Below are 22725 nucleotides of genomic sequence, written 5' to 3'. Positions count from 1 at the left end.
TTATACGTGGATAGATATGGAGACAACTATAAGTCAGAGGGAGAAAGATAAATACAAAATAGTCTCATATGTGGGATTTAAGAAAAATAAAAGAGAGATAGCATGGAAACATGAAGGTAGGGCATTTGCCTTGCATGCAGAAGGACGGTGGTTCGAATCCCCACATCCCATATGGTCCCCCAAGCCTGCCAGGGGCCATTTCTAAGCCTAGAGCCAGGAGGAACCCCTGAGCGCTGCCGGATGTGATCCAAAAACCAAAAAGAAAAATAGAAAGTTCTTAAATATAGAAAAATAGAAAAGCGGGGCCGGAGAGATAGCACAGCAGTGTTTGCCTTGCAAGCAGCTGATGCAAGACCTAAGGTGGTTGGTTCGAATCCCGGTGTCCCATATGGTCCCCTGTGCCTGCCAGGAGCTATTTCTGAGCAGACAGCCAGGAGTAACCCCTGAACACAGCCGGGTGTGGCCCAAAAACCAAAAACCAAAAAAAAAAAAAAAAAAAAAAAAAAAAAGAAAGGAAAAATAGAAAAGTATAGAAAAATAGAAAGTTCTTAAATATAGAAAAAGATAGAAAAATAAAAAATATAGAAAAATAGAAAGTTCTTAAGTACAGACAAATAGAAAAATATAGAAAAATAGAAACTTCTTTTTTTTTTTTTTTTGATTTTTGGGCCACACCCGGTAACACTCAGGGGTTACTCCTGGCTATGTGCTCAGAAGTTGCTCCTGGCTTGGGGGACCATATGGGACACCGGGGGATCGAACCGCTGTCCGTCCAAGGCTAGCGCAGGCAAGGCAGGCACCTTACCTTTAGCGCCACCGCCCGGCCCCGAAACTTCTTTTTTTTTTTTTTTGTTTTTTTGTTTTTGTTTTTGTTTTTGGGCCACACCTGGCAGTGCTCAGGGGTTCCTCCTGGCTGTCTGCTCAGAAATAGCTCCTGGCAGGCACGGGGACCATATGGGACACCGGGATTCGAACCAACCACCTTTGGTCCTGGATCGGCTGCTTGCAAGGCAAACGCCGCTGTGCTATCTCTCCGGGCCCGAAACTTCTTAAATATAGAAAAAAATAGAAAGTTCTCAAATATATAAAAATAGAAAATTATGGAAAAATATAACAAAACAAACAAAAAACCCTAGGATGTGGGGCTGGAAATAGTGGGTAAAAAAAAAAAGATAAACTGAGGCATCTGCTATGCTAGAGGGAGACCTCTTTTGGAAATGCCCCGCAGAGCAGCAGCAGCAGCAGCAGCAGCAGCAGCAGGTGGCAGGTGGCAGGTGGCAGGCAGGTAGACAGGCAGGTAGGTGGGCCTCTCTTTCTCCTCCCTCCTCCCTGGGGCGGAACCAATTGTGACGGGGGACTCGGTTTCCGACCGGCGCTAGAAAGGCGCCCCACGGGAAGAGGCGGGGGAGCTCCTCGTCGAGCGCATGCGTGACTCGTCCGGCGCGCATGCGCGGTGCGTCGGCGTGAAGCCGGGCCGGGCCCGGGCAGAGGCGCCAGTGGCGGCGGCGGCGGCGGCGGCGGGAGCAGAGCGGACGCGGCGGCGCCTTCCTTGGGGGCGTCCATCCAGCGCGGCCACCATGAGCACCAAGCAGGTCACTTGCAGGTCGGTGCGGGCTTAGCGTGGCGGGGTTCGGCACTCGCCCGCTGTGGGGGGCTCCTAGCCTCCTGGGGGGGAGAGAAACAGGAGCCCGGAGCTGATGGGGGAGGGGGAGGGGGAGGGGGATGGGGATGGGGAGGGAAGTGGGGGATAAGGGAGAGGGGTGGGGATGGGGAGAGGGAGGGGGATATCGATGGGGAGAAGTGGGGAGGGGTTGAGAAAGGGGGAGGGGCTAAGGGAAGGGGATGGGGGTGTGAGGAGGAGGAGGAGGAAGGGGCAGAGGTGAAGCAGGGGGAGGGGAGTCTGATGGAGAGGGGATGGGAATGGGGGGATGAGAGAGGGGGATGGAGGTGTGGGAAGGGGCAGGGGTAGGTTTATGGGGGAGGGGGATGAGGGAGGGGGGAGTGGGCAGGGGGTTGAGGGAGGAGAGGGGTAGGGGTATAGGAATGGGGAGGGGATGGGAGGTTATGGGAGTGGGGAGGGTGTGATGGAGGAGGGGGATGGGGATGGGAGTTTGGAGAGGTGAGGAAGGGGGAGAGGAATAGGAATGGGGGTAGGGAGAGGGGATGGGGGTGTGAGGAGGAGGAGGAGGAGGAGGAAGGGGCAGAGGTGAAGCAGGGGGAGGGGAGTATGATGGGGAGGGGGTGGGAATGGGGGGATGAGAGAGGGGGATGGAGGTGTGGGAAGGGGCAGGGGTGAAGCAGGGGTAGGTTTATGGGGGGAGGGGGAGTGGGGAGGGGGTTGAGGGATAGGAATGGGGAGGGGAGGGGAGGTTATGGGAGTGGGGAGGGTGTGATGGAGGAGGGGGATGGGGATGGGAGTTTGGAGAGGTGAGGAAGGGGGAGAGGGGCTGGGGAAGGGGGTGAGACGGGAGGGGTTAGGAAGGGGGAATGGGATAGGGATGTGATGGGGAGGGAGTGGATGGGAGTGGGTGGAGGGAATGAGGAAGGGGAAGGAAAAGGAAGGAGGGGTGAAGCAGGGGGAGGGTGGGGAATAGGTTTGGGGAGGGGGTGGGAGTGGGGGAGAGACATAAGGAAGGGGGTAGGAATGGGGGTGTGGAGGAGATGAGGGATAGGAATAGGGGAGGGTATAGGAGTGGGGGAGGGAGATGAAGCAGGGGGAGAGGTATGGGGGTGGGATGGGAATAGAAATTGGGAGGGGGATAGTAATGAGGGAGGGGGACAGGGAGATTGCTCAGCTGGGTTGGGTGGGGTGGTCCCAGGCTTGTTTTGGGGTTCTGGGAGGGGTGAAGCATGACCCCCCCCCTCATGGGCTGGGGCAGCAAGGAAAGGGCACCCCAGATCTTGCAGGGGCCCAGCCAGGTAAGGTGGGTCTTGAAGATCCTGCCTGGAGGGAGATGCAAGGCCTGGCTTGCAAAATCAGGGTGTCTTGTCCAGGCTGGGCCCTCCTCCCCCAAGTTTGCAACGGTCCTGAGGGGTCCCCTCAAAGGAGCCGAGATGCACAAAGCGCAGATGGGATTTGTTACACTAATCACATTATTTTATTTTTTATTTATTTTTTGATTTTTGGGGTACACCCTTCCAGCAGCCTTCAAGGATTGGTTACTCCTGGCTCAGCATGCAGAAATTGCTCCTGGCAGGCTCGGGGAAACCATATGGGATGCCAGAGAATCGAACCCAGGCCTGTCCTGGGTTGTCTGCTGCATGCAGGGCAAACGCCCAGCCCCTGTGCTGTCTATCCCTCCGGCCCCCCCAATAATGATGTTTTAAAAAGCTGGGGGGGTGGGGACTGTTACCACAGCAATATGCATCATCAGAGGCTGGAGAGGGAGCCTGGGAGCTGAGCACAATGATGGGGGAGTCCGATGAGGTGTAATCCCCCTAGCACCCGACTTGGTCCCACCCCCCCCACCCCAGACTCGATGAACCCCTTTCCCGCAAAACAACAACAATAAAATTCAATGATATCACTTTTATTATTAGTGTGAATAATTGAGATGTGATTAAAAAGTCTTGTTATGATGGATTCAAACCCCCCCTTTTTTTTGGGGGGGGGGAAGATCCAGGTGGTTCATTGTTAGCAGTTGTCAGGAACTTGCTTATTCTTGTCGTCGTCCCCCCCCCCAAAAAAAAGGACTTTTCATTGCACGAGGTAATTTGAACCAAACAGAAGGCCTTCTGTTTGGCTTTGTTTGAAAGAAGGTTCCCTGGAGCAAGCTTGCTGCCTGCCTGTGGATTATTCCAGCCTAGCCTAGCTGCGGGTCGTGAGATGCGTGTGCTCAGTTGGACACGTGTCCTGTGGTGCTTCAGAGATGACGCACATCAGATTGATTCTACAGCTGAAAAAAATCTGACGCCCTAAAAAAAAAAACAGCCTGAGCCCTGACGTCATGTCATGTTTAGCTGCAGGAGGGAAGATTTCAGTCCATTCTCCCAGGCATGGCAGGGTGAATTCTGTCCCCCTCAGTAGCTGAGTACCTACTGGTGGGTTTTTGGTTGGGGTCACACCGGCTTTGCTCAGGGCTTATTCCTGGCTCTTTTCTAAGGAACCACCACTCCTGGTGGACTAAACCAGGGATCAAATCCAGTTTGGCTGTGTGCAAGGCAAGCATCTTACCCGCCCCCCCCCCCTTGCTGATCTTTTTTATTCAGAGGTGTGACATCAGAGACTATTCTCTTTTTTGTTTGTTTGTTTGGGTTTTTTTTTAGGGGGGCACACCCAGCAGCATGCAAGAGTTAGTCCTTAATCTGCACTCAGGAATTTCTATATGGGATGCTGGGGTTGGCCACATGCAATACGAACACCCTCCCCACTATGCTACACTTTGGGCCCCCCCACCCCCAAAGTCTGTTCTTTTGTAGATTGCAAGGTCCCCAAATAAGTCTGGGCATTAAGTTTTGTGAAACTAAGCTTTGTTGTTAGTGGGGTGCTCCACACTGTTGGGGCAGGTAACCTGGGGACCACTTAGCAATCTTGGGCTGGTCAGGCTATGTGAGCCGGGGGGGGGGGGGGGGGGGGTGTCATTGTTTGTGCCATAGTGCCAGGTCAAACCCAGCCACGCCGAAGCATAAATTCAGAGCCTTTAATGCCGGAAATGTGTTCCCAATCCTTTGTGTTTTCTTCCCTGCCCTCTTCACTGCCATAATTTTATGTTCACACAAAAGGAAAATGTAGGGGCTGGAGCAAAAATACAGGAGGTGGGGCGCGCTTGGCACCACTCCACCACCATCACCACTGAGTTTAACCCCCCCTCCATGCAAAACAAACCAGAAAATAAACCAAGTTACTTGCAAATTAATGCGAGTCAGCCTATATAAAACTTGGCTAACAAAAAAAAAAAAAAAAAAAAGAAGCAACCAAACAAAAAAAGAGCCTTAAATATCAAGAAGTGCCAGGAGTTGAGTGGGGAAGCTTTCCTTTTTGGGGGGAGGTGGGGTTGTGTCTTTTTTTGTTTTTTATTTTACTTTTGGTTTTTGGGTCACACCCAGTGGTGCTCTGGGGTTTACTCTTGGCAGGCTTGGGGTGACCATATGGGATGCCAGGAATCGAACCAGGCTCCATTGGTGTTGGCTGCTTGCAAGGCAAACACCTTGGCACTGTTCTATTGCACTGGTCCCAGAAAGCTGTCTTTTATTTATTTATTTTTGGTTTTGGGGTCACACCGGCAGTGCTCAGGAGTTATTCCTGGCTTTCTGCTCAGAAATCGCTCCTGGCAGGCTCAGGGGACATATGGGATGCTGGGATTCTTCCTGGATCAGCTGCGAGCAAGGCAAATGCCCTACAACTGTGCTATCTCTCTGGCCCCAAAGCTGTCTTTTAATCTCACCACTCAAGTGTGATCCGCTACACTGGTAATCTAGGATGTGTTGAAGGTGTGATTGCAAGGTGGGAGGGCAGGGTAGGGTTCTCCTTGGAAGAGCAGAGTGTTAGAGGCTGTGACATGGGTGTGTCCCCGTCACCTTGTGTGTCCCAGGAAAGGATTAGAGGTGTTGTGCTTTCCGGGCTGTGTGGATGGCTGAGGAGGCAGGAAGGGCCCACCGTGGATCATCACTCTTTGGCCTGGCCCTGGACAGCCCTTGTGGAGCATTTGCTGACTTTTCTTGGTGTCCCTGTCTGTCTCCTAGGCCCTCTCCTCGGCAACTGTTTCTTCATCCTCCTCCTCATGTGGCGAGGCCCCTGTTTTTATCACTTCAGATATGTGGCATCACCAGTAAATGGCCAGAAGAACTTGAGTTGAAAGTCTGAATTCGGGTCTAGCAAAATCACCCCATCCGACTAAGGGGGGATCTCTTCCACCCTTTCCGTTATTCTTCCTCTCCCACCCCACTTCTCCCAGTCCCAGCCTCTCTCCCAGCTTTTCTATATAAAAATGATTCTATTTGGAGCTGGAGAGATTGTATGGCGGCAGGGCATCTGCCTTGCACGCAGCCAGTCCAGGACAGATGGTGGTTCAAATCCTGGCATCCTATGTGGTTCCCCCGTGTCTACCAGCAACAATTTCTGAGCCAGGTGTGACCCCAAAACAAAAAAATTCACTTCACTACAAAGTAAATAACAAACCTTCTGAGCCTGTTTGTGGATGTCAGATACCCCCCTCCCCCATTGCCTCTGTTGTGTCTGTTGTGACACCCATTGCCTCTGTTGTGTCTGGGCTTGTATCGTAGTAGCTTGCCAGAGTTCAGTGACTGTCATTAGATTACAAGTGGGGGAGAGTTGAGGCTTGGAGACTTAAATAACATGCTCCAGGTCAGATTACAAGTGTCCATCTCTGGTGCATTTCAGCCCTTGCTCCTCTTCGTCCCACTGTCTGAATGGATGGGAAAGAGTGAGGAAAATGACTGAAAGACCTAGTCCTACCCACGCCCCAGGAAAGTGAGCTGCAAATGCCTCTTGCTGGAGGCAGGCACCTTTGAAAAGCCAGTGAGAAACTGGAACTGATGTAGTGATGGTCCTTTCTGCAGTCGTGTTCAAACTGCCTGAGAAACAATCTTTTGTTAGGTGGGAGGTACAGACCCTTTTGGAATGGCCCTTGGAAATAATCGCTCTACTTGATTTTTTTTATTTTTTTATTTTTTATTATTTTATTTTATTTTTTTATTTTTATTTATTTTATTTTTTGGTGCTCAGGGGTTACTCCTAGCTGTCTGCTCAGAAATAGCTCCTGGCAGGCACGGGGGACCATTATGGGACACCGGGATTCGAACCAACCACCTTTGGTCCTGGATCAGCTACTTGTAAGGCAAACACCGCTGTGCTATCTCTCCTCTACTTGATTTTTTAAAACTTTATTTTTTGGGCCATACCGGCAACATTCAGGAATTACTCCTGGCTCTGCACTCAGCAATCTCCCCTGGGCACTGGGGACCATATGGGATGCCGGGATTCGAACCACCATCAGTCCTGGGTTGGCTGCGTGCAAGGCAAATGCCCTATCGCTATGCTATCTCTCTGGCCCATAATTGCTCTATTTGAACCTCCAGTTGTGGGTCTCCCTCCCCAAGTCCCTTAGTCAGTCTCAGTCCCCAGGCAGGTCACACAAGGATGACTCACCCCTAATGTGACATGAAGATTCCTGATGGAACTCCTGTTCACAGAGATGAGGGACAACCACGAGCCATGGATGGCATAGGAACCCCCTGGACAGATTGGGCGAGCTCACGTGACTCGGGGCGTTTGTTTTGGGGGATTTGGGCCACATCCAGTGGTGCCTAGGGCTCTATACTGGCTCTGCACTCTGGAATGGAATCATTCCTGGCGGTGCTCGGGAACCGTATGGGATGCTGAGGATTGAACCCTCCGTGGGCTAAGTTCAAGGCAAGCACCCTCCCTGCTGTGCTGTCGCAGCAGCCTCATTTACAAACCTCTTTATGAACCTCTGCAGATCTCAGCTCAAGTACTCAGAAAGTGAACGCCTTGCCTCAAAATTACAAGTGGCAAAACTGCTTCGAGGCTGTGCTGGTGGCTGAATGGAAAAGATGATGAGACAGTGCAGCCTGGGGACGGTGAATGTTCTGGATAGGATCCTGGAATCATTGTCCCCTTCCCCCCACCCCATCTTGCTTCCTTCCAACCCTTCAGTCTTCTGGTCTAGTTCCCCCCAAGGACTTGGCTAGTGAGTTATTTGCTAGATCTTACTTTTGTGATTAGCCTTTATTGCCTCTTTGAACTGGTTTTCCCATGTGGTTTTTTGTTTGTTTGTTTACTTGTTTTGGTTTTTGGGTCATACCTGTCTGCGCTCAGGGGTTAACTCCTGGCTTTGCGCTCAGAAATTGCCCCTGGCAGGCTCAGGGAACCATGGGGATGCCAGGATTTGAATCACCATTTGTCCTGACTCGGCTGTGTGCAAGGCAAACGCCCTACCACTGTGCTATCTCTCTGGCCCCTCCCTTGTGGTTTCTTTTTTTTTTTATAAGTTTACTTACCCTCCTACTTTTTGTCTTTCAGAGCGGTCTCTCGGCCCTGAGTTTTTATAATTTCCTGCATATGTTCAGAAATCAGTGTCTACCCCATTTGAGGGTGGTTGAAGTTGTGAGTTTCTCAGAGGCAATGATCAAACTGTCCGAAGTCTAGGATATGTCTAGGGTGCCTAGGATTGTCCCCTACATCCCCTTTTGCTCATGGGCTGGAAGGGCTCATGGCACTCAGATTTCTGGACCCAGACCAGAGCCTGGGCTTTCAGGGTTCCAGGCTCCCCAAAACTGAGCGGATGTTCAAATCAAACCATGCTATTTATACCAGGGCCGGATGGGGTCTTTTCCTGCCAAGGACCATGTGGGGATTTCTAACTTCCTTCGAAGACCATGCAGCATAGACATGTACTCCTTCACACAGCGGGGCCACACACCCCTCAGGACTTCACAGCCCTCTGCCCTGCAGATGGACTTAGGTGTCACTTGGGGAACTTGGTCTTTGCACCAAGGTGCTGAGCAGTGGCTCATTTTCTGGAGCCCTCTCCCACCTCTCCTCAGCTCCCTGGCAGTGCTGAACAGCTCCAAATGTGGTAAATTCGTATCTCAAAGCCATTTGCAAGTGGTAATCAGTGACCTCTGTTGCCATCTCCTCACAGTCTCCCCTATTCACCTGTACCTTGGGTTGGGACAGGACACCCACCTGCTCTCAGTTCCATCCTTAGATCGCTCCAGTGTCTGGATAGGTGGCTAAAATGTGCCTTAAAGGATGCCTGTCTCTTTGTGGGACATTCATTTGACTTAACACGTCTTCCTGTCTGGGGGCACAATGTTCAGTCTTGGCTCTGGTTTTTTTGCACCACTGGAGCTGGATGACAGCATTCCTGTCCAGATCAAGTTCCATCTGTCCGAGCGTGGAGGTTGTCTGCACTTCTTGGTTGCCGTGAATAAGTAGGTTCTGTATCAGGCTCTGAACAGAACTACCAAACTGACTAGCTCCGTGTGCATTCAGTGCACACACAGACACACACGACTCTGGTGCTCATACATGTGGCTGTGGCATCACATACCGGTTTGCTCACAGGCCTGATGTTGCTATAGGCAAGATGCCCTCCTTTTCCTCGGCCTTGGTAGGTTCACACTGTCAGCAGACTTGACCTTACCTCAAAGGATTTCTTTGGCCTTTTGTTTTGTTTTGGGGCCGTACTCTGTGACGCTCAGGGGTTACTCCTGGCTATGCGCTCAGAAATCGCTCCTGGCTTTGGCTTGGGAGACCATATGGGACGCCAGGGATCAAACAGCAGTCCGTTCCTAGCATAGGCAAGGCAGGCGCCTTACCATTTGCACCACAGCTCCAGCCCCATCTTTTCAGTTTCTTACCCTCCCCCTGACCTACTCTGACCCCCGAGAAGGCACAACATTTTTAGGGTTGGCTTTTGTTTTAGTTTGTGCCATACTTGGCAGTGCTCAGGGGTTACTCCTAGCTGTATACTGAGAAATCAGGCTCGGGAAACCATACCAGGTGCCGGGAGTGAGATGAACTTCAGTGAGATGCGTGCAAGTCCCCTACCCACCGTACTATCCCTCCAGCCTCAAACTATTTCAAATTGTTTGTTACAATAAAACCTAAAATGGAATTAATCAAACACTCATAATGGTATTGAAGTCATTCATGATTTACTGAACTGTTTGTTGCAAGCTGGGCTTTCTGTTACTGGTTTCACTTCTTGAGCTTAGTGGGCTTCAGTGCTACTTTCCCATCTATTTTGTGCCCCTACTGGACTGTCAGTATTGTAGAATTTGTTTTTTGGGGATTTTTTTTGGGGGGGTCACACCCGGCGATGCTCGGGTTCCTCCTGGCTCTGCTCTCAGAAATCGCTCCTGGCAGGCTCAGGGGGACCATATGGGATGCGGGGATTCGAACCACCATCTGTCCTGGGTCTGCTGCATGCAAGGCAAAGGCCTTACCACTGTGCTATCTCCCTGGACCCCAGTATTGTGGGATTTGAAGGGTTAGAACTATATGATTCAATCCAAAGACCAGTGTCCCTAGGAACTCATGAGACTTCTTTATTTTTCTCTTCAGTGACCTCACATATGCATGCAGCACATGTTCTCCACCACTGTAACCTTCCCCAGCCCATTTGCTCCATTTTTGGTGGGGGGTATTTTCCTTCCAGAAAGACTCGTTGAATTCTACTTCAATCATTGTGGCTTAGAATTCAGGAACGAAGTCTGTCTCTGGCACTTACCACAGCTTCGATCCATGCTGTTTGTCATGGATTTTACGTGCTCAGACAAGAACCTGGTGATTTTATAGCAAGACTTGCCTTTTAGATATTTTTGGGGGGTGGGGAACACCCAGCTGTGCTCAGGGCTGACTTCTGGGTCTGTTCTCAGAGATTACTCCAGGTAGGGCATAAGGAAACAATATCAGGTGCCAGGGATCAAACCTGGGCCAGCTGCATGCAAGGCAAGTGCCTACCCACCTTATTATGGCTCCGGCCCCAATGCTTTTTATTTTTATTTATTTATTTTTGTTTGTTTGTTTTTGGGTCATCATACCCAGAGGCAGCGGCGCTGAGGGGTTACTCCTGGCTCTGTGCTCAGAAATTGCTCCTGGCAGGCTCGGGGAACCATATGGGATGCCAGTATTTGAACCACCGTCCCTCCTAAAATGGCTGTGTGCAAGGCAAACGCCCTACTGCTGTGCTATCTCTCTGGCTCCGCCGATGCTTTTTTTGTTTCTTTTTTTTCTTTCTTTCTTTTTTTTTTTTTTTTTTTTTTGTGGTAGTGCTCAGGGGTTATTCCTGGCTCCAGGCTCAGAAATTGCTCCTGGCAGGCATGGGGGATCAAGTGGGACGCTGGGATTCGAACCGATGACCTCCTGCATGAAAGACAAAAACGCCTTACTTCCATGGTATCTCTCCGGCCCCTCCCCCAATGTTTTTGATTTATTTATTTTTGTTTTTGGGTCTTTTTTTTGGGGGGGGGGGTTTGGTTTTTGGGCCACACCTGGTGGTGCTCAGGAGTTATTCCTGGCTTATCTGCTCAGAAATAGTTCCTGGCAGGCACGGGGGACCATATGGGACACGGGGATTCGAACCAACCACCTTTGGTCCTGGATCGGCTGCTTGCAAGGCAAACACCGCTGTGCTACCCCCCAATGCTTTTTAAACATCACTGTCTCTAGTGGAGGGGAGCAGACCTTGGAAAAATGGAAGCAGTTTTTTTTTTCTTTTCTTTTTTTTGGGGGAGGGGGGCCCACAGCTGGTGATGCTCAGGGAAGTCTGTCTCCTGGCTTGGGGGACCATATGGGATGCCGCGGGGGGGGGGGGGGGGAGATTGAACTGCAGTCTGTCCTAGGTTAGCTCGTGCAAGGTGCCTGTGCCACCACTCCGGCCCCCAGCAGTTTCTTATCTCTTCTCATCCCTATAGGTATTTCATGCATGGCGTGTGTCGGGAAGGGAACCAGTGTCTCTTCTCACACGACTTGGCAACCAGCAAGCCCTCCACTATCTGCAAATACTACCAGAAGGGCTACTGTGCCTATGGGACTCGCTGCAGGTAGGCACGACCCCCACCCTCACTCCTACCTGGCGTGAGACCTGCTGCGGGCTGAGCCCTGCTCTGGAGTAGACCAAGAGCATTAAGCCTTTGGAGCAAGAGGGCCTGATGGAGGGAGGACTTGCTATGACAGCACATGGCATACAGTGCCCTAAAGTATGGCAGAAAATTTGGAAAACCCAGGCTTTGCACTTCCAGTGATATTTTTGTTTGCTTGTTTTTTGGGGTCACACCCGGTGGCACTCAGGGGTTACTCCTATCTCTGCACTCAGAAATCACTCTTGGCAGGCACGGGGAACCATCTATATGGGATGCATGAATTCGAACCATCATTCGTCCTGAATCGGCTACATGCAAGGCAAATGCTGTACCACTGTGCTGTATCTCTGGCCCCACTTCACAGTGATTTAAGAATTCTCAGTTCACCTTTTTTTTTTTTTTTTTTCAAATTAATCAATTGATTGGTTTTTGGATCACACCCGGCGATGCTCAGGGGTTACTCCTGGCTCTGTGCTCAGAAATCACTTCTGGCCAGCTTGGGGGACCATATGAGATGCCAGGAATCAAACCGGGTCCATCCCGGGTCAGCTGCATGCAAGGCAAATGCCTGACTGCTGTGCTATCTCTCCTGCCCCTCAGTCCACTTTTTTTTTTTGCCAGATCAGTACATAGTGATAAAAGGGGTCTTACGAGGCTGGAGGGATAACACAGCAGGTAGAGCATTTGCCTTACACATGGCTGGCCTAGATTTGATCCCCGGCATCCCCTGTGATCCTCCGAGTCTGCCAGGAGTGATTCTCTCTTTTTTTTTTTTTTTTGTGGTGGTGGTGGTTGTTTTGCTTTTTTTGGATCACACCCAGCAGAGCTGAGGGGTGTTAACTCCTAGCTCTATGCTCATAAATCACTCTTGGCAGGCACAGTGGGCCATATGGGATGCCGAGATTCGAACCACTGTCCTGGATTGACTACATGCAAGACAAATGCCCTACTGCTGTGCTATCTCTCTGACTTCCAGGAGTGATTCTTTTTGTTTGTTTGTTTTGTTTTGGGGCCACACCCGGCGATGCTCTGGGGTTACTCCTGGCTGTCTGCTCAGAAATAGCTCCTGGCAGGCACGGGGGACCATATGGGACACCGGGATTCGAACCAACCACCTTTGGTCCTGGATCGGCTGCTTGCAAGGCAAACGCTGCTGTGCTATCTCTCTGGGCCCCAGGAGTGATTCTTAAGTGCAGAGCCATGAATAAAACCTGAGTGCTACCAGGTGTGACCTAAAAAAGAAGTGAGCAAACTAAATAAATAACTGGCCTCACAGTCAACATGGTGTGATTTCCTCCTGTTGTCCTGTTGGCCTTTATCTGCTGATCGAGTCACGAGCTTTTCCTTGTGCCTCTGTGTTTCACTTGGAATTTTTGTTCATTGGCTGCTCTGCTCCATGTCAGTGCAGCCCCCAGTGTTCTGCTGGGGATATTTCTGTTCTGGCATCTTCCTCTCCCCATCGAGTCCCCTCTGCCAGTCTGGTCACCTATAAAGCCAGTCTCAGTGCTTCCCTATTCTTTTTCTTAGTTTTTTGAAATCACACCCAGCAACGCTCAGGAGTTACTCCTGGCTCTATGCTTAGAAATCGCCCCTGGCAGGCATGGGGGACCATATGGGATGCTGGGATTCGAACCACCAACCTTCTGCATGCAAGGCAAACACCGTAACTCCATGCTATCTCTCCGGCCCCTATTTTTTATTTTTAAAAAACTATTTTACTGATTGATTGATTGGTTTCTGGGCCACACCTAGTGGCGCTCAGGGTTACTCCTGGCTCTGCACTCAGAAATCGCCCCTGACAGGCTGGGGATGCCGGGAATCGAACTGGGTCCCTCCTGGGCCTGAGCATGCAAAGCAAATGCTATTCCGCCTCAAGGGTCCTATGGGCCACTTATTGCTGACCACAGGCACTGCCTTGCTGTTGCACTGACTAACAGTCTGAGAGTCCAACCCCACCACACACACACACACTTCGTTGGGTTGTCGGGCATTCAGTAGAATCTATGCTCCATGTGTCCTTGGTCAGTTTGCTGGCTACTCATGCTCCCCTCCAAGAGCCCTTTGTCTCTAAATGCAGGTACAGATGTCACCTGGAATCAGTCTCTTTCCTAATGACACAGAGAAAGACTCTCAGTCTCCATCCGGGTGCATGCATGCTTGCGGGGAACCTGACGCGGTGGCCATGATGCCTCTGTGTTCTCTTTAGATACGATCACACGAGACCCTCTGCTGCAGCTGGTGGTGCTGCGGGCACCGTGTCCCATGCCGTGCCCTCCTCCCCTGGCTTCCACAGCACCCACCCTCACGCCAGCCACACGGCACCCATCGTGAAGACGAATCTCCATGAACCCGGGAAACGGGAGAAGAGAACCTTGGTGCTGAGGGACCGAAGTGAGTAGGCAGAGTTCATGGGGAGCTTCTGGAAAGTTCAGGAGAGCCAGGGAGTGGGGGGAACGGGGACTCCCTCAGTCCTGGTAGGCTCAGGAGCCTGTACAGGCTACCAGGAATTGAACCCAGGTTGGCCACTCGCCAGGCAAGTACTTTACCCGTGTACTCTCTCTCTGACCACTACTCTCTGTGTGTGCTCACGGATCACTCTTCATGGTGCTTGGGGACCATTGGGGGCCAGGGATTGAACCTGGTTGTCACTGCTAGAAGGCCAGCACCATCCCTGCAGTCTCTCTCCAAACCTCTCTCCTTTCTCTCTTCCTTTCCACTGTGTGGTCAGAACTCCCTCTTGGGGCTGGAGAGATAACACAGCGGTAGGGCGTTTGCCTTGCACATGGCTGACCCAGCACGGACGGTGGTTCAAATCCCGGCATCCCATATGGTCCCCCAAGCCTGCCAGGAGCGATTTCTGAGCGCAGAGCCAGGAGTGACCCCTGAGCTCCACCGGATGTGGCCCAAAACCCAAAGAAAGAAAAAAGATGTATATCATAGTATTTTTCTGTCGCCCTATGTTGCTATTTATGCTTCTTTAAAAATATATATTATAAATAATGTTCTTGCATTTTTGTTTTGTTTTGTTTTTGGGCCACACCCGGCGATGCTCAGGGGTTACTCCTGGCTGTCTGCTCAGAAATAGCTCCTGGCAGGCACGGGGGACTATATGGGACACCGGGATTCAAACCAACCACCTTTGGTCCTGGATCGGTGCTTGCAAGGCAAAGGCCGCTGTGCTATCTCTCTGGGCCCGTTCTTGCATATTTTATGCTGCTCTTCTTCCCACCCCCAGATTTGTCTTTGCTTTTTCTCTCTGTGCACTCAAGAGTGGGGGTCAGCCTAATCTGCTCTTAGGCCTGGCCTCCCTGTGAACATCCGGCACTTATCACTTGGCTGTGCTTTGTTTTTGTCTTAAGATCTTTCTGGCCTGGCCGAGGAGAAGACGTGCCCTGGTGTGGTGAGCAGCGCGGGGGGCTGCAGCGACCCCCAGAGCAGCCCCGAGGTAAAGCCACACTCCTACTTGGATGCCATCCGCAGTGGCCTGGATGACGCGGAGGCCAGCAGCTCCGAGGGCAGCGATGAGCAGTTGTGTCCCTACGCGGCCGCCGGCGAGTGCCGCTTTGGGGACTCCTGTGTCTACCTGCACGGGGACATGTGTGACATCTGCAGGCTCCGGGTCCTGCACCCCTTCGACCCAGAGCAGAGGAAAACTCACGAGAAGGTAATGCCGCCTGCTTTTGTGGGAACTTGTCTTTCTTGGTGCTACCGCTGCTGGCATCATCCTGCCAAAGATGGTCAGAAGCCATCCCAGGGGCCGAAAAGATAGCACAGTGGTTTAGGGTGCTTGCCTTGCTCACTGCTGACCCAGGTTCAAGCCATGTTAATGCATATTGTCTCCTGGGTCCTGCCAGTAGTGATTCCCTGAGCGTAGTTGCATGTCACCTAAAAAAAAAGGAGGGACTGGGGCCAGAGAGATAGCATGGAGGTAAGATGTTTGCCTTGCATGCAGAAGGACGGTGGTTCAAATCCCGGCATCCCATATGTTCCCTGAGCCTGCCAGGAGTGATTTTTGAGCGTAGAACCAGGAGGAACCCCTGAGTACTGCCGGGTGTGACCCAAAGACCAAAAACCAAAAAAAAAAAATGGAGGGGCTGGAACGATAGCGCAGTGGTAGGGCGGGCGCTGGCCTTGCACTCGACCAACACAGAATGGACTGGTTTGAATCCCGGCATTCTGAATGATCCCTGGAGCCTGACAGGAGCGACTTCTGAGCACAGAGTCCGGAGTAATCCCTGAGCCTGTCACCAGGTGTGACCTAAAAACCAAAACTAAATAGAATGAGAGAGAGATCACAAGTTAGAAAACGAGCTTAGGATGGGGAAGGTAGGTTCTTGCACCTGTGCGCCTTACATATATGCGCGTATGCACACACACGCATGTACACACCCATGGGAGCAGCCCTCCCAGGCTTCTTTGCCTCTGGGACCTGCCAGGCTGAGTGTGGGGACATGATCACAGCCCCTGGATAGCTAGTTAGAGGACATGCTGCCTCACCCTGGCCTCTGTGCTTGGTTCAGGGCCCCACGATGGTGGTAGTGGTGGTAGGATGAGGGGCATCTGGGAACAGAGTACAGGGCCTGCACATGAGGGCAGCATTGACTCTGCTTACCATGCCTGTCTAGGAGAGCTTGGGCTCTACCAAGCTTAAGTGCAGGCACTTAAGTGGTTCATGTGTTGTCCCAATTTGGAGAGGAATAGACAGTGCTCAGGGATGCCTCGGGCTTTGTGAACTCTATGGTCCTAGCTTCTGGGGCCGTCTATGGTCTTGGCTGTATAGTGCAGAGGTGCAAGTCACACTAGGACAACAGGTGCCCGGTCGGGGTCGGTGGCTGAGGGCTTCTATCTGCCGTCTGAGCTCCCTGCTCCTGGAACTGCTTGGACCTGTAGGGCGCTGCTTGGCCCACGCCTGCCTCCCCGGGCCCCAGCTGCCTCCCCTCTCTGTCCGCAGATCTGCATGTCCACGTTTGAGCATGAGATGGAGAAGGCCTTCGCCTTCCAAGCCAGCCAGGACAAGGTGTGTAGCATCTGCATGGAGGTAATCCTGGAGAAGGCGTCGGCGTCCGAGCGGCGGTTCGGCATCCTCTCCAACTGCAACCACACCTACTGCCTGGCCTGTATCCGCCAGTGGCGGTGCGCCAAGCAGTTTGAGAACCCCATCATCAAGTGAGTACTGCGGGCCCGGTAGGCTCTTGCCCTCCGGAAGCAGTGGAGCCCAACCGAGGAAGGACCTCTTGCTCTGGAATTGCGGGTGGTGCTCCCAAGCACTCAAGGATTCGGGGGGGAGCAGAGCTGCAGGAGCAGGGATTGTCCAGAGCCCAAGCTCATTTGGTTTCTGCTGCCTCTTCCTGGCCTGTTTAGACATCAGCTCTCTCCCTTGGTGACTGGTCATCACTCCTGGCAGGCCCCCGAGTGCAGCCTTGAGAAGTCAGTTACTCTGAGGAGCATCTTGGGAATGCACGGTTCTCTGGCCACGTTCCTAGGAGAAAACAGTCAGGATCTAAGGCTGGGCACCCGACCCCTATCAGTGGTTAGTCAGCTGCAGCTATGGCGGAGGGGTGGTTCCAGGAGCTGAGCTCAGACTGGGTGTGCTGAAGGCCTGGGTGTGATCCCTGGCATGGGGGATGAGGGAACCTGCACTACACTCAGAGTAGCCCATGAGGTAAGAGTACCCCTAAGGGTAACACAAAGCTAAAGTGTATAAAATTTGTGCCAGGGTGTGGCTCAGTGGTGGGGATCCTGCCTCATTGTTTGAGGGCCCAGATTTGATCCTCAACATACACACACTGTATTTTGTTGGTTGGTTTCTGGGCCACACCTGGCAGTCCTCTGGTTTCTCCTGGCTCTTCTCAGAAATCACTCCTGGCAGGCTTGGGGGACCATACAGGATGCTTAGGGCCGGATCCAGTTTGGCCTCATGCTAGACAAATGCCCTTCCCACTGTGCTATTGCTTAGCCCATCCACACAGTGTTGTAATTCATATACAGTCATGGCTCCAGCCGATTTGAGTTTTTTCCTTTAACCCAGAAAGGCAGCTTTAATTTTATTCCCTTCCTGTCCCTGCTGTGGTGTTGACAGCTGCTAACCAGAGGGTCCACTCCTCGAGCTTCGCACACCAGTAGACTTCTGTGTCCGTCTGGAACTTTGACTTCTTTGTGTGGAAGACCATGGGGACTAATTGGGTTCTTGTGCCCTGCCTGTCCCGCTGTCCCTTCTGTGCTGTCTCATCAGCCCTTTTTTTTTTTTTTTGGTTTTTGGGCCACACCTACCTAAGCTGTCTCCCTTGGGCAGGGCCCCTAGAAGTGTTCCACTTGGTGAGAGAGCAGATGTTCAGGATAAAAAGTTTCTGGTGCCAATGACTGTCCCTGCAGTGCCCATACGCCACGCAGAATGTTCAGGTGGCTTGTGTGTGCAGGGTTTTCCATTTCCCCTCTTCCAGCCGATTTTTATTTCAGGTCTTGTCCGGAATGCCGTGTGATATCCGAGTTCGTGATTCCAAGCGTGTACTGGGTGGAAGATCAGAATAAAAAGAATGAGCTGATCGAAGCCTTTAAGCAAGGGATGGGGTGAGTACTCGGGGCTTCATTCCCCACCTGGCTCTTCGGGCCCTGATGCTATCTGCACAAACCCCCCTCGGCCCCAGTAGTAGCAGTTATAACCCGTGAACATAGACTCTCACCAGTCAGGGAGCTGGCTTGGAGGGCAAGAATGCATACTTTGCTTAGCCCCTCTGACCATGCCTGGAACGGCCCCCAAGAACTGCCAGGAAGGGGCTGGAGTGGTGGCTCAAGTGGTAGGACGTTTGCTTTGCACACACTAACCTAGGATGGACTGTGGTTCGATTTCCCCGGTGTCCCATATGGTCCCCCAAGCCAGGAGCAATTTCTAAGTGCATAGCTAGGAGTAAATAACTCCTGACCATCACTGGGTGTGGCCCAAAAACCAAAAAAAAAAGGAAAGAACTGTGCCAGGAATAGCCCCAAGCATAGTCAAATGTGAAACAGCCCCCCCCCCCAAGAATTCATTTTCTCTCTCTCTCTTTTTTTTTTTTTTTGGTTTTTGGGTCACACCCCGCAGCACTCGAGTTTCTCCTGACTCTACACTCACAAATTGCTCCTGGCAGGCTCGGGGGACCATAAGGGATGCCGGGATTCGAACCACTGTCCTTCTGCATGCAAGGCAAACTCCCTACCTCCATTGCTATCTCTCCATCCCCTATTTTCTCTTTTTTCCAGTTTAGATTACACAGCTTATCTGTGATGTACAAGGTCATCATAACACCTTCTGTTTATAGACCTCATTCACCTCTTTGGTTCACCTCTTTGCTTAATTAAGGAGAATTCTGGGGAATTTTCTTCCTCTGGTAATTACTTGCCGAGGTATAGAAAAGTGGCTGATCTGTTTTTGTCTTTCCTGCATTTTTACTGTTTTATATGGATATGACATTTTGTGCACATTTCTGCAAGGACAGTTTATTTTTTAGAAATAAAAAAGATTTTTATTTCAATTTCTAGTCTGTCAGTTGGACTTTTTTTTTAGTAGGTATGATTTCTCTTCGGCTTCAACATTTTGTTAATATGCTGGTGACTCATGCTTCTGACTCTTTACCAGAAATAATGTACTTGATGGATTGTTATTAAATACATTAGGCAGTCTAGACTGGGCCACTGTCCGCTTTGTTTCTTACAATGAATAGAAATCCAAGATGACGATGAAGTTGTTTTCTTTCAGCACTCAGCACTTTATTTTGTTTATTTGGTTTGGGTTTGAGTTTGGGGCCACACACACCTGGCGGCTGCTCCTGGGTTACATCTGGCTCTGCGCTAAGAAATTACTCCTGATGGTACTGGGGAGACCATATTGGGTGCCAGGAATTGAACCCAGGTCATCCACATACAAGGCAAATGCCCTCCCTGCTGTGCTATGTCTGCCCCCTTTCAGCACTTTGGCTGAACCACTTTCAGTGTTCTGCTATAATTTGGCCTCTGATCATTTCTGATAATTAAAATGTCAGTGCATCATTTCTTATGTCAGCATCAAGATTTTCTCCATCTCCTAGTTTCCAGTTTTCTTAGGATAGACTTGAGGTATTCCATGGCTTTCAGACTGTTGGCTTTCTTTATGCTTTGGGCCTCTTTAAGTGTTTGAAATCCTCACTCCCTCAGCATTGATCTCTGTTGGTGGTGTTACCCCCAAGGGGTGTTTTCACTTGATTTTGTGTTGAGCCACTTTGGATCGCTTGGATCAGTTGTTTCAGTGCAGCCGTTGGCCGTCGATGGTTCTTATGGTCTGTCTGTCTGTCTGTAAAGGATTGGTACTTTCTTGGCGAGGGGAGAGAAGTCCCAAGATAAGTATGAAACTCTCAGGGAACATTTAAATGGTTTACTTTTTGTTTTTGTTTGTTTTGTTTTTGTGTCACACCCAGCAGTGTCTGGAGTTACTCCTGGCAGGCTCAGGGGACTATATGGGATGCCAGGATTTGAACCAGGGTCTGTCCTGTGTTGGCTGCATGCACGGCAAACACCTTGCCGCTGTGCTGTCCAGCTCCAGCCCAAATGGTTTCCTTTTTGAGGCCCCCTACAGGTGGTGCTCAGAAGGTATGGGGGGGCCCAATAGCAAGTCACGCTAGTGAGGGAGGATCCAGTAAAAAGGACCTAAGAACGCTGTGATGCAGGCCCTGTTAGGTAAGTACTGCACTCCAGGCCTGCATCTGCCAGAGCTCAGGATCATGCATATGCCAGGCACGCACCTAACTGCCTGCCCTTCAGCTTCTTGGTCATAATCCTCAGTTGAGCTCCCTGGGTTCGTGGGGGTGGCAGCATACCGCCTCCTTTTTAGACAAAAACCCTCCCACATCTGTAAATCCACCTTCTTTAGGAACCAGTGACTCCCATTTGCATCTGAGGTCACCACTCACCACCTGGATTCTTCTGGTGCACTCAGTTTCACCTGCTTTTGATAGTCTGGTTCAGGCATGCACAGCCAGTCACTGGCTCTGATGGGCCATGAGGTCTCCTTCCTCTCCAGCCATGGCTGGTTCCCTCCACCTCTTCTGACAAAGGCAGAGGATATATCACAGCCTTTTGCCACAGACCACAGGGCTCTGGCAGAAAGCCGTTTCTTCTCAGAGTGACCTTACAAATGACTTGAATCTTCCTGTTTTGGGCCCTTTCCCAAAAGTGCCTTCTCACCTTTTAAAAGTCTGGTACTTGGGCCAGAGCCATAGCACAGCAGTAGGGTGTTTGCCTTGCACACGGCCAACCCAGGACAGACCTCAGTTCGATTTCTGGCATCCCTATGATAACCCGAGCACCGTCCCCCCCCCCAAAAAAATCTGATGCTTATCTTCAGGAGAGTGTATCAGTGGAAGTGAACTCACCTGTATTGGGAGCAAAGCTGTTACCTTTTTATAAACGGTTCCTATAAATTGTTTGTCCATGCCCAACGCTTCTCCATTTTCCTTTCGCCTTCCCGTGGTGGATCATGTGTCTACCACCAGGCGGCAGGAGTGAGTCTGGAGCCCAGTGTCCTGCCACTGTTCTTGGTGTCCGCTGTTAGCAGTGATGTTCACCTCCATTGACTGTTCCTGACCTGGGCTGTGGGCCTGGCTTCTTCCACGGGAGACGGAAGGAAAGACTAGAAAAGACTGTCCATGGGAAGATGCAAAGGCCCAATTATGATACAGGTTTCCTGGTGACGTTCTTTGTTTCCCCCATCCCCGGGCCAGATGTCAAGACGTGACAGAAGGGACACACGGACACCTCAAGTGTCTAGGGAAGAAGTGGAGGGTCCTGAGCCCGTGCTGCCTGGGGAGGGGGAGCAGAGGGTGGTGGCAGCCTCTGGCATTCTAGGCAAGAGAATTCTTCTCTTAGGGCCCTCTCAATTTTTTTTTTTCTGCCTTACAGGAAAAAGGCTTGTAAATACTTTGAGCAGGGCAAGGGAACCTGCCCGTTCGGAAGCAAATGCCTTTACCTCCACGCGTACCCTGATGGGCGGCTCGCGGAGCCCGAGAAGCCACGCAAACAGCTCAGCTCCGAAGGCACCGTGCGGGTAAGGACATGGCCCAGAACGGGGGCTAGGGGGGTACGAAGCAGCTAGTGAGTCCCCCACCCCAGAGGTCTCCTATGCCTCAAATGCTGACTCGGCTTGCCCGCCATCTATTTTCACAGTTCTTTAACAACGTGCGGCTCTGGGACTTCATCGAGAATCGGGAAAGCCGGCACATCCCCAGCTCCGAGGATGTCGACATGACAGAGCTCGGCGACCTCTTCATGCACCTGTCGGGAGTGGAGCAGTCTGAGTCCTGAGTGGCCCAGCCCCCCAGATGAGGGTGGCAGGGAAACTTCCTACTGCAGCCCTGGGAGGTGCCCCAGCATTGGTGTCCTCACCTCTCAGTTGCACAGGAAGTGAAGGCTATAAAGGACGGAATGAGTAGGTGGAATCAGTTGATGTCTGCGTTCACCTTATGCTACCTGACGGGGCAGCGCAGCAGCGAGTTAGGGTCTCTTAAACCTGACCCGGCTCCAGCCCTTCTTGAGTTCTAGCTCCCTAGAAAAGTCAGTGTGCAGGTGTCCCCGAAACAGTACGTTCATTTTCCTACCAAAGGCCTTGGTGCCCTGAAAGAACCCTCCATAGTGAGTCTCCCCAGTGTAACTAGTGCATGGTCAGCAACTTGGCTTTCCAAGTGGGTGCCGCACCCCTCACAAAGCTTTCCTTGATGTGTACCAGTGGCCCCAGTGGCCCCCAGTGTTCCCTTGTCCAGGAGAGGGGCCAGAGTGCAGCCCCTCGTTTCCAGTTGGGGCCACCAATTGGAGGAAGCCTTGTAATGTACCTTCGTCGTGTGTGCAGCTCAAACTAGCTCTTCTCATCTGTAAAGCCCGACTTTGGTCCCAAGTTGTGCAAAAGTCAGAAGCATCCAGAAACTGTCTGGTTCTGGCCCAGGCAAGGTCCAGAAGAAACAGAACCCATGTCTTCTGCCATCAATTGTGATTTCGTTTGAAAGAACATCACCTTGTGAATCAGAACACACATCCGCTCTATTTTTGTACACAGCTGTAGATACCAAATGTGTGATAAAGTGTGTTCGCGTGTGAGTAGGAAGTCTGTCTTGCCTGTTGTTTTCAATGGATTTTTATGCAATTTTAGTCATTAGT

The 22725-nt window shown here is 51.4% G+C and overlaps 1 protein-coding gene across 1 annotated transcript; it reads left to right on the top strand.

Annotated features, from left to right (window-relative positions):
* Positions 1–1443: 1443 nt before the first annotated feature.
* MKRN2 (makorin ring finger protein 2) lies at positions 1444–22672 on the top strand. Its single transcript, XM_049766295.1, has 8 exons — positions 1444–1603; positions 11404–11532; positions 13778–13962; positions 14931–15235; positions 16523–16737; positions 18028–18138; positions 21478–21622; positions 21742–22672. Exons 1-8 carry the CDS (start codon positions 1578–1580, stop codon positions 21877–21879), a joined length of 1254 nt encoding a protein of 417 aa, XP_049622252.1. The 5' UTR covers positions 1444–1577; the 3' UTR covers positions 21880–22672.
* Positions 22673–22725: the final 53 nt, after the last annotated feature.

Source organism: Suncus etruscus, chromosome 20 (genome assembly GCF_024139225.1).
Source record: "Suncus etruscus isolate mSunEtr1 chromosome 20, mSunEtr1.pri.cur, whole genome shotgun sequence".
Classification (NCBI taxonomy): Eukaryota; Metazoa; Chordata; class Mammalia; order Eulipotyphla; family Soricidae; genus Suncus; species Suncus etruscus.
Note: the sequence above shows the minus strand (reverse complement) of the source record. Positions and strands in the feature narration are given on the sequence as shown.